At 37.9% G+C, this 12,533-nt stretch overlaps 1 protein-coding gene across 1 annotated transcript in view; it reads right to left on the reverse strand.

Moving 5' to 3' along the window:
* Nucleotides 1-12,206, reverse strand: part of LOC108712326 (transient receptor potential cation channel subfamily M member 1-like) — a 73,492-nt gene extending 61,286 nt beyond the window's left edge. The window contains exon 1 of the mRNA XM_018254562.2: nt 11,902-12,206. Within this exon, the coding sequence (XP_018110051.2) occupies nt 11,902-12,033 (132 nt within the window). The 5' untranslated portion in view covers nt 12,034-12,206. The remainder of the gene's footprint in view (nt 1-11,901) is intronic.
* Between the last annotated feature and the right edge of the window lie 327 nt (nt 12,207-12,533).

Below are 12,533 nucleotides of genomic sequence, written 5' to 3' on the forward strand. Positions count from 1 at the left end.
TAATTTTCCATAAAAAAAATCTGCCCGCGGCGGCTTCGCAGCCATCGCAACACTTCGCCAGGTGAAAATTCACTCAGGCAATGCTAATTTACTAAATTTACTAATTTACTAAAATGCAAAGTAGCGTCCGAATGTTGGTGAATTTTCACTAGCGTTACTTCAGCAATGTGAGCAAATCAGAGCGAAGATACGCTAGCATTCAATTCTGCCTAGTGCAACTTCGTTAGAGGTCTTCGCTCAGGCTAATTTGCATACGTCAGGAAATTTAAAGTTGAATGGACATATATTTTGCAGCAAATACATTACATTACACAAGTCCAGGGAAGCTTAATAAAGAAAATAGAGTTGTAATAATGTCCTACACATGAGCCCACTTTATAGTTTATGTTCCATATGTTAGAAAATATATGGGGGAACCCGGTAACCCCAAAACATTTTTAAAGACTTATGCAGGCTATCACTCTGAAAAAAGGAAAAGACCCAGCATTTTTTGCACTTAGAAACTTTTTCCACTAAAAAATATGATGTAAGTAACAGAAGATTGAGGAAGATGGATGCACTCCAATGCACTTCACCTGGTCTGAGCTGGTGAAGGCAAGTCTGGCGAAAGAGTTAACGTTCTGTAAAATCTGCATCTTAGCGAATTTGCGGAGTAACATCCATCCGCCACAGCAAAAATTCACCAATACCGTCTATCTCCTTTGCTAGCGAAGTGACGCCTGCGCCCGTTAGTAAATCAGCGAAGTCCCTGAAAATGGTATCTTCACCAGTGTTAATCACTTTGCCCATTTTGAGGTCACAGCATGGTATTCTGAATAGAATGGAGTAGTGTATTTAAATGCCGTACTTTTATAGCTACCATGGAACCTTCCTTGTACCAGTACTGTTGCTCCCTGAGAAAAAAAATACCCTCTGTCCCATAACTGTCAGGTCACTGCACCCTGCTTCATTCATTCACTGTTAGGGTTTTATAAAGTTGCAGAATGTTGGCAAAACTGTGTTTCTTTTTATGTCAATACTAAAACGATACTGTGCATAAAACATGATTTCTGCAACATTCTATAAAATTTGAAAATGCATAATGTTGTGTGGTTGCTGGATATATATCAAAATATATAGTGAATAAAGTACTCCTTATTGTAAAATATAAGGATATTATAAGTCACCAAGGAGTTCCATGACCATATAAAAGCACAAGGCCGAAGGCCGAGTGCTTTTATACAAGTCATGGAATGCCGAGGTTACTTCTAAAATCCTCATATTTTCCAACAAGGGGTACTTTATATATGATAATACACAAGTTTTAGTGAGTCGTGTGACAAAAACTTATCACTCTTTAAACATTCACTTATACAAGTAGGGGATCATTTAACCTGAAACATTTATTTTTAAGCTAATTTATTATGTTAAAATGTACCTTGTAATTGATGATAACTAAACTACATGAATCCATATTGGTGGCAAAACAATCCTATTGGGATTATGTTATGTTTAAATGAGGAGACTTGAGGTATGGAGGTCCAGAAAAATCCCTTATGTGGAAAACCCCAGGTCCCGGATAATAGATTCTATACTGTACCGACAATAGTTTTTAAGTTTTGATTATACTATGTAAAGAACTAGAATAACTGCAATTTCTTGTAGTTTTAATTTTGATTGTTGTGCATATTAGAAGCTGTATCTGATTTTTAACATAATCAAGAGAATGGTTTCCCCCGCACTATTTACATGTTCCACTTATAGCATCGCAAGTATCACAGGTCATGTATTTTCATGAACTCATCTGACCCGTATTCAGTGCCTGCATAAGACAGCAGTTTTATAATTGAATGTTATTTTAAAATTATTTTTTTACATTCATTATTACAAGGGTTAATTCTCCTCTCACAGAGATTAATACCTTACAAAGCCATAGCCATCTGTACACCATTTAAAGGCTTATTAAAAAGAGCAATGATTATGCTGAGCAGTGGTTCAGTCTGTTCTTCATACTGTCTGTTATATGAGAAGGATGAGAACAAGAGATATGGCATTTAACAAAAAATACATAAATTTGAAGAAGCAAACATCATTTTACATGATTTTGATAATAATAATTTTAAATCAATTAAAAAACAACAATATTCAAAGGATCCTTTTGGCACCACTATCCCAGTGTCCCCCATAGCTCAGGTAACAAGCACAGATATAAAGAAAAATATTGGTGTACCAGTCACTTAGTCACATTTTTCAATAAGAATCTAATACAGCAAATATATAGCTACCCCAGCCGAGCTTGAACGTGTGATTTCAGGTATATTTAGCAGAGCAAATGGCCATTCACCCCAGTGCTCACCATAAAGACAACCAGGTCTGGACTGAGAATCAAAATAGGCCCTGACATTTCAGGTACAGAGAGGCCCAAACAGCCCCACCAGCCCACTAAATAGTGACTTTCTATGGCTCCTTAAAGCAGCCCTTCTGGCATTTGCCAGAACCCACAGATTGCCAGGCCAATAATAGCTGCAGACAGACCAAGTTGGCAGCTTATTGGCCAGTGTATGGGGCCCTTCCCAATCGATATATCTGACCAAAAATCACCCATATGTCGATCAGGCAGGTTTACAAATCCTGTCAGATTGAGGACCACATTAGTTTGTTGATGCAGTCCTTGCTCCAACTATCAGGATTTGTGATCCTGTCATTGGGCCCTAGGGCCCATGATTGGATCAGGCCGATATCGCCCACCTCAAAGCAGATATGGCCCATCAGACTGTGCTTGGGAATTTTTCAGCTCTATAAATAAAGGATAATAATAATGAACTTGCACTGATGTATTCTGAACAGCTTTCAGAGGAAGCTCCAATGCATAATGACTTGCAGTGAAATCCCATACTTAAGTATTCAAACAGGAACATTCTAATCCATGTCCTGTCAAAGAAATACTTAACCATCAGTGTATAAATCAGACCAGCTTTGCCACAAGCTTTCCCTCCCTTTGTGTAATCCCATTTAGTAATGCATCTCTCTCCCTCAGGAAAATTTTCTGTCAAATTTACTAAAGCTTGCCATAAACTAGAAGCTTTATTTGGTGACCTTTTTATCTATTTGGTAAACAGGTTGATCAGCCTGTGAAACCTATTGGGAGAGGACAGTATGTGTGTGGTCTGATGCAGTCCTTACCCAACAGGGTTTTCCAGCCAGCCTGGCCAATAAATGGCCGAGCCCAGTCAGAGTCCCCATATAAAGGCCAATAAGCTGCTGACTTGGGAATGGCTGTCAAAGCAGGAATATTGGCCCATGTATAGGTGTACTTAGTATGTATACACATCAAATAACATTATTTGTTGATTTATTCACTTTACTCTAGTGTGATCTCCCATGAGATGATTAGCCAAACCAAAAAAAAACAAAAAACAGGTTGGGCAGTGGCCCCAACAATACATGCAACTGGATCATTGTAAAGCTTCCCCATTGCCATTATATTCTGATATTGGATCAGAAGGCATTGCTGATGACTACTATGTAGAAAACACATAATTGGCTATTAATATAGCCTTTGGATTTCTGTCTTTTCCAACCTTAAGCTGAATATTCAGAGCTGGCAGTGCATGTACCCTCAAAGAAGGATGCAGAAGAGATTACATAGACTTAGATATAGATGAAAATCACACAAGGTAGTAGGAAAATGTGTCCATTGCACAAAAATTTCAATTGAACTCTAGTATCGACTGCTCTTCTGGTCTAAGAGAATATGGGGCAAATTTACTAAAGAGCAAAGTGACTAACGCTGGCAAAAATTCGCCAGCGTGACATTATTTCAAAACTTCGCAGATTTGCTAAAGGGTGTAGGCGAAAATTCGATAGCGAAAGAGACATACACTTGCGCTCATTCGCACTCTATCGCCAGGCAAATTTTCGATCTGGCGAATGGACGTAAGTCCGCTAATTCACTAAGATGCGCATTTTACTGAACGTTACCTGTTCCGCCAGACTTGCCTTCGCCAGCTCAGACCAGGCGAAGTGCAATTGAGTGTATACGGCTTCCTCAATTTTTTGTTGAAAAATTTTCTAAGTCCCAAAAAACGCTGGCGTCTTTTCCCTTTTTCAGGTTGATAGGCTGCAAAAGTTCGTAAAAAGTTTTTTAGGTACCCAGCTTCCCCCATAAGCCGCTTACCAATAAGAATTCTGATCTGAGACAGGTGTGTAAAAGCTGTCAATAAAAACTGAGATATTCTTAGGAAATATGGACAATCTATTACTACATATATGGGTCCCACAATCACTTTGCATTGGCAGGGGACTGCAGTCTGTCTGTTCATAAACAAATCACATCTGCTGATGCCTCTGAATGTTAAAATCTAACCCTGGTAAAATAACCATTAGCATTAGAATCAGACTACAAAAAGCTAAAATCAAAACCCAGTACATTTAAGCTTGACCAGCACCAAGAAAATAGGTCACTGATAATATAGGAAATACAAAATATATATACAAATGTATGTTAAAATCCAAATCAGAAAATGCCAACCAATAAATGGGACTATAACGAAAAAGACTTTTTGCAGAGGAGAATAATTTATTGTGATATGTGTTCAAATGCAATTTCCAGGAAGCTGACACATAAGCAGTGATTATGTGAACTCACATTACCTGCTACATAAGCTCAGAGAGAACTAAAGACATTCTGAGTGTCACTAGAGCCACAACACTCGGCTTGCTCTATGTAGGTAAAGGTTTTAACCATCTAGCTATTAATCACATGAAAGCAGATATTAAGGAATATTAATCCACACCAGCTGCTTGCTCTTTCGCCATGCCATTATCAGAGATTAATCTTTGGCTGCCTTTTCCCTGCTGTCTCTAAGTACGCATCAACATTTTGCATAACACCCAGATGAAATCTTTCTGAGCTACTCCAGACATACTGAAAAACAACAGGTTATACAATAATGGTTAATGCTGATGCATGAGAAGGTCTCTACAGGCACCCAGAACAACAATTTAGGGTGCTATAACGAGACAGGGGCAAATATTTAGTTGATATCAACAACCTACAGCAATCAGTTATTTTGCATTGTTCTTATGGCATGAAATAAATAAATGCTAATTGCTGATAGGTTGCTGTAGGATACAGGGCCATTGCAAGCTGTATCAATTATATAACCCTAAAAATCAAACCCACATTTTCATGATGATGTTATACAAATAAATCTGTGATGACCTTGGTTAGCCATAAGAATTCTTTGAAGGACCACATCAACCCTAGTTGCTTAGTAAGGAACATCTGCTTGGTTGCAGTGGGTTGCTAGACCTGGGTATACTTTGGGGTCTAACAGGTGTTGCTAAGAAAAACAAAACCCCTAGTACAGTATGAGTAATAAAAGGGCCAGGGAGCTGTAAGAGTAATGAAAGGGCATAGTAGCTCAGTTGTTACTTACTGGTTGCTTCCTTAACCAATTCTATGGATGCTAGCTACCAGCTCCAATCTATTATATTGCCCTGTTCCTTTATATTTCTTTTTGCAGACTCAAAACTGCTCTTTTCACACCTTATCAAAGCTGTTGAACATTAACCTTGAGTTGAGTGCAGGTTTCATAGCTATTCAGAAGGCTTTCTCTACTGCCAATTGAAAGTCTCTTGAGTTTCCTCATATATCCGATTCTTTTGTTGGCCTTAGCTTGTGGCCTGAATTCTAAAACTGTCTCCCTGTACTAGCCAGTTACCTTTAAGATAGGTTGCCAATAATCTGCTTGTTAGGTAGTTGGGCAGATGTATCTACCTACTTTAACATCATAATATGGATATATATGGATGATACCCCAACAATAAATCCTTGGGGCTGGGGCACTATTGGATATCCATTATCACAGAGTTTCAGAGTTTCATGTCATTACTTCATGGTAAATTTTTGAAACCAGTTTAGAGTACCAGCGTGTCATGCGTTATACAGCAGTTTTCTGACTAATGGACTTTGTAAAGTCATACAAATACTAATAAACTGTTTTGATGCTAGGAATCTTCTTTCGCCAGCTTTGCCATGCACTCTTGCAATTAGAATATAATGAAAGTTTGGACACCACCATTCATAAGTTGTTAGACAACCAGGATGCCATTAAAATGTCCTAGAGAATGGTTACTGATATTAGAACCCCAGTAGCCAAATTGCTAACATTGCTAATGTGATGCTTTCACATTAGGCCAGTGGGTTTTCCTAAACACTCTTTGTTGTTTCTCACTGAATATGAAACACACCAGATAACATGATATTTGGAAGAACAGCCAATCCTTGTGAACTCTGCCATCACATGAATGATGTTGCACTGTAATACCAACTTATACCCAGCAGAAAATAAAGGGATGTCCAAACTAGAATTAGCTAGGATGCCAAGGGTGATTTAGATGCCTATATAGCCACAGCATACAAGGTAGAAGTAAAGAAAAACAACATCCATATGACTGACAAGTTATTGGAATGTTTTTGATCATTGCTATCATTAAACAGCAATCTAGAGTGGCAGAATGAATTTCACCTTTAATAATGTAATCTGAACAAAGATGCAGCAGCTACATATTAGCATATGTACTGAATTAGGGCATTATCAGTATATTTTGCCAATAATTTCCTTTACTGAAAAAGTAACACTTCCCTGGCTTCCAGGTAAGTAATAGGCTTGTATAAAATCTCAACAAAACCAGATGGGACTTATCCTCCAATAGTATGGGCCCAATTATTACAAAATACACACATAATCGTATTGAAGAGTAAAGATAAAAGGCAATATTTATTTAACTACCATGCCACAGATACTTAAAACCATTTAAAAAAATAAAAAACAGCGCTGCGCTGGGTTCAGGGATCCCTTTAACCCCAAATAACCACTTATAAAGAGGACTCCTCTATGTAGGATTTGGTGGAGATTTGATTATGTCTAGGTGGCTCAACAGCCAGTATTCCAATCAAGCGTTAGTAGGTACACATGTAAATCCAATTGTTCATGTGAGGGAGCAGGGTATCCCAAACGACTCAGTGTCAGCGCTGTGCCTCGACAGCTGTTTCGCCACTCAACGTGGCTTTGTCAAGAGACCGTCTCTTGTCTCTTGACAAAGCCACGTTGAGTGGCGAAACAGCTGTCGAGGCACAGCGCTGACACTGAGTCGTTTGGGATACCCTGCTCCCCTATTTTGGGAACTTAAGTGCGCAGACTGAAGATCTCCTGCCAGTTGATGGAACGCGGAAATTATCGGGTGAAAACTCTCAAAGACACGTGGTCTGTATACATTTATTTTCGGGTCTGGTGATAGCCGGGACAACTATTACACCTGGGCTGGCACAATACGGTGATTGTCAGTGATCGCAGTATCACGAAGCCGCAACTTCTCAGCTGCCCACTGAGAGCAATAGGCGGCTGTAAATATATGGATGGGACAGTAGACATTGGCAAATCCAGTTACCCGCAAAGACATTAAACCTGATATACTGGCTTTGCACCGCAAACCATCACGGGTACTATTGTATCCGCGGGAGATAGTAATCTTCACTAAGCTGCAGCACGCTATTCAGTGTTATATAACCAGGATTTTTCTTTTCTGCAATATTTTGCGGATGTGAATTATAAGGATGCACTTTCGTTCCCTCACATGAACAATTGGATTTACATGTGTACCTACTAACGCTTGATTGGAATACTGGCTGTTGAGCCACCTAGACATAATCAAATCTCCACCAAATCCTACATAGAGGAGTCCTCTTTATAAGTGGTTATTTGGGGTTAAAGGGATCCCTGAACCCAGCGCAGCGCTGTTTTTTATTTTTTTAAATGGTTTTAAGTATCTGTGGCATGGTAGTTAAATAAATATTGCCTTTTATCTTTACTCTTCAATACGATTATGTGTGTATTTTGTAATAATTGGGCCCATACTATTGGAGGATAAGTCCCATCTGGTTTTGTTGAGATTTTGAAAAGTATATGTGGACACCTCCAATTAGGCCATTTCAAATTGGAGAGACACCTTGCGTAATCAATTTAAGTATATAATAGGCTTGTATATTATTATTTAATTGTGTTTATGTTTATGCATCTACTGCTTCATTCATCAAGTGTTTGATATCTTGAGCTGTTTTTCCCCTGATGCCTGTTGCAGACTTCAAATGCAGTTTATTGATCATGAGATGATAGTAACAACAAAAAAACCAAAATAAAACCAAAACAAAGCAAAGAACAGAAAACTGAGTTGGAAAACATCTTTGCAGCTTCAGCCACAGCATCAAAGGCAGCTGTGATATAATACTGTCAAAGGCATTTTTTCAGAAAACAAGTATAAAAGTTGACTCGCTAAAATTATTTTTTATTTGATTCACTGGAAAGGATTGTTATCTGCATCCTCTTTAGTCGGTAAGATAGCTAAATATTCTGTATTTAGACACACCACACTTTCAAGATATGCCTGCAATATTACATTAAATACTTCCTCTAAATCTATCCCTAGAAGGGCTGGTTGCACAGAAACTGTACTCAGTGTCTGGCTAAGATGCCAGGGGCCCAACAGAAAACCATAGACCTTTGGCCCACTCTCCAAACTAATTTTCTCCTCTCCTCCCTTTATTCTTTTAATCTCTTTTCTCAATCTCTCCATATTATAATATTTTCTTGTATCTATTTCTCCTCTACATTCCTATTCAGAGATAGACCTGTTATCCAGAAAGTACAAAAGTATGGGAAGGTCCGACTGTACTTGTCCAGTTACTAAGCCCATAAACTGAGCAATCAGATCTTATGGGAAGCTGGCAGGAGATGTGCCCCTGCCGCTTCTGGACAGTCTTAAACACCAATTAAAGACATGAATAAACATACATGATATTTTCTTTCATTCATATAGGGGTGTGTTCATTTAAATTACACAAAAAAAGATTAATGTTTAAAATTAGGAGAGAAAGGAAAACTCTCATAGTTTAAGTGAAGTATGGACAAAGGCAGGGCAGAAGGCACGTAAAAGGCAACACTTGGAACCAGTTATTTATACAGAAAACTATCATAGGTCCAGACATATTGGGGCCCAATCACAAGAGACCCAAAACATCCTGGACCAAGCCACTTATTCCTCCAGTTCAATGCATTATTTTACTGGCAAGCATCAATATTGCAAACTACCAAACTGTCTATTAAAATAATTATTAACATACAACAGTACATAAAAAAGAAAAACAGAGCACATCAAGAAGAGGTAAACTATTACTCTAGAAAAAATATGTGAATTGCTATTCTATTTTCTTCTTTACTTATTAAGTTAAAAAGATACTAGTATTAGTTTATATTACTGATACTAATTAGTATTAGTAATATTACAGGATTTTAAATGTAGTCATTAATTACAGTAAATGACTGGTGTAATGGCCCTACAATTTATCGGCACTTTATCTGTATATGTTAGAAAGAGAGAAAACATCATATTCACAAAAGGAATAAGTAGTAAGATACTGTTCAGAACATAATGTATTACAGGTATGGGATCCCTTATCTGGAAGTCCATTATTCATAAAGTTCATAATTACAGGAAGGCCATCTCTCATAGAGTCCATTTTAAACAAATAATTCAAATTTTCCAAAAATTTGTCATTTTCACAGGGCCGGAACTAGGGGTAGGCAGAAGAGGCATGTTCATAGGATGCAAAGCTGGGAGGGCACCAGGCAGGGGCGTAACTATAGATTAAGCAGACCCTGCGGCTGCAGGGGGGCCCAGCAGGTATAGGGGCCCCATAAGGCCCTAATTCATATACAATTTCAATAAATATTGGAGAAACAAGTCAACCTCTAAACATTTTGGGGGCCTGAAAAATAATTTGCTGTGGGGCCCAGTAATATCTAGTTACGCCACTGGCACCAGGCAGGTACCTGCTCTGCGCCTACCATTAGTCCAGGAGCTTGCATGCCAGGGGGGTGTGGGCGATGAGGCCGACCAGCTTGCCTAGGGTTCCCAGCCAGCCTGGCCTGTTACTGCTATCGTGCACCTGATTCTAAATAAACTGCATGAATCCAAATTTGTGGCAAAACAATCCTATTGGGTGACTTTTAACAGATTTAAAGTATGGAGAATACGATACGAGAATACGAAAACATGCCTAATCCAGAAAAACCCAGGACCAAAGCATTCTGGATAATAGATTATATACCTATATATTAGATGAAACCTCTTTGCATCTCTGATTTGAAATATGAATAACCGATGATTAATCACTAATGTAGATGCAATTTTCCACTATAGGTTTTTCTACTGTCTCAAAGCAGCAGTACATATGTTACAATGTAAGCAAATATCTGATTGTAGCAAATATCTGGTTGTAACACATTATGCACTGTTGAAAATTGGAATCTTTTTAAGTTAATGAAGAATGAAATGTATATGGTATGATCAGACATTTTAAAAAAAAATGTCTATAAACCTCTGTGCAACTTCTGAAATACAGAGTGATTGCTTTGTTCTGTTTGGCTATGATATCTTACTACAGTGGGTCTGTCCAGAAACCTTCAAATTAAAAAAATAATAATACTAACCTTGGCCATTAGTAGTAGCTTTTGTGAGAGAAACACATCCACTAATCATCATTTTTTGTCCCATTACAGATTATGAAAGTCTTCCCATTTTAAAGAGTTTAACACAGGTTACTACTTTATATATTATAAAGTAGTCACCTTTTATTGCATGCTTTGTTTCTCAGGGGAATGCATTTCCTCTGTATCCCCACTTCCTGCAGAACAGGAAGCTGCTCATTTTTAGGCTGCTTTAAACCACTGAAAAACATTAGGGTAAGGGACCGCTCCCAAGGAATTTGTAAAAAAAACAGTTCAACAAACTGTTAAGAACAAGAGTTTCTTGCACAAATGATGAAGGTCTGTTTTCTCAACAGAAATGGATTCCATCCATCATAAACTCTGTAAAGGTTCAAAATCTTCGCTTATGAGCAACATATGTCTCATAGTCCTTTTATACCATACTGTAGTTGTTTGTCTAGGATTTGTTAAGTTCTTGCCAAAAGCACAATAAAGTTTGTAACAATTGGGGGCAGATTTATCAATATACTTCGAAATTCGACAATCTAATTTTTTTCATCGAATTTGGGTATCCTGTGGTCAAAGTAAAATCAAATGATTTGAAGGATTTCAGCGATCGAACGAACGATTTTACTTTGATTTCCTAAAACTTGGAAAAATGCTCTGAAAGGTCCCCATAGGCTAACATAGCACTTCGGCAGGTTTAATTTGGCGAAGTATTGACATCGAAGTTTTTTTAAAGAGACAGTGCTTCGATTATCGAATGGTCGAATATTCAAATGATTTTACTTCAAATCGAATTCGAAGTCGAAGTCGTAGTATCCTATCCGATGGTCGAAGTATCCAAAAAAATTACTTCTAATTTCGAATTTTTTTACTTCGAAAATTCCCTTGAATTCACTATTCTAATGTAGTACTGCCATCAAGTCTACATGCTGCTGGAGCTGACATCACTTCTAATAATAGAGCCAGTGCCTATCATAGACAATACTGAACTTCTAGCATACACCTGTAGTCTTTCCATTCTACTGTACAAAAATGTTCAGATAAAATTATAGCAAAATAGCCATTCATAAATCAATAAAAAAAATAGCGCTTTTTTTGGACACATACTTGCGTTTTACCCTTATTTACTTTCACATTGCTTTGTATTGTGTATAATTATCAAAAGTGCTTTTATTTGTGCTGAACAAGGTAAAATAATCTTTGTACGAGCATAATATCTTAAGACATTGAATTATAATTATCTTGTTATATTAATTTGTCTTTTACATTCGACATATTCATCTTAGAAAATGGTATTGTTGAGTTAATTGTATTTTATAAAATATGAAACAGAAAAGATAAAGCAGACAAAAGCACAACAACTTACCTTTTGGGATCCAGGCGAAGAGCCCTTTAGAGATGTACGTTTGAAGGACCCGCTCATCCTTCTTAAGGAACCTGAGAACTTTCCACCTCTACCCCCAGCTGTTCTCTTGCCCCCTTGCCCTTTCCCCTCCATAAGGATATATTTAGCAGCTCCAAGTCATTAAGGGGAACTTTATATTCATTCATTTACTGAAGTCACAGCTCACAGTTCAACTGGCCAACAGTAAGAAAATGAACCTAGGGAAGCAGGCATCACTTCTCTGTAGAAACATAAAAGTTCCAGAATATAAAAGCTCCTGTAGACAAAGCTTGGAGGCAGTTATAAGAAGAACTGAGCAACACATGGGTACAGGCTGCTGCCTTCCCATCCCCCTTTTCTACAGCCTCTATAATCAGGCTTAATGCACGCAGCTCTAGCAAGCTATGGTTTTTAATGGATAGAGATTTAATAAATGGTGATTGAAGGTAAATCTACTTTACGCAAGCATCAGCACAAAACAAAGTTATTTTTTTTCCTTTTTCTACATTGAAAGGCATAAGTCAGATGGAAATGATGCTAGGATCGCTGGAAGAAGAGCAGATGGTCCCCAGAGCAAAAGATACTGTACAAAACTACAGTGGGAAATGTTAGGA

This window comes from Xenopus laevis, chromosome 3S, assembly GCF_017654675.1.
Source record: "Xenopus laevis strain J_2021 chromosome 3S, Xenopus_laevis_v10.1, whole genome shotgun sequence".
Taxonomy (NCBI): domain Eukaryota; kingdom Metazoa; phylum Chordata; class Amphibia; order Anura; family Pipidae; genus Xenopus; species Xenopus laevis.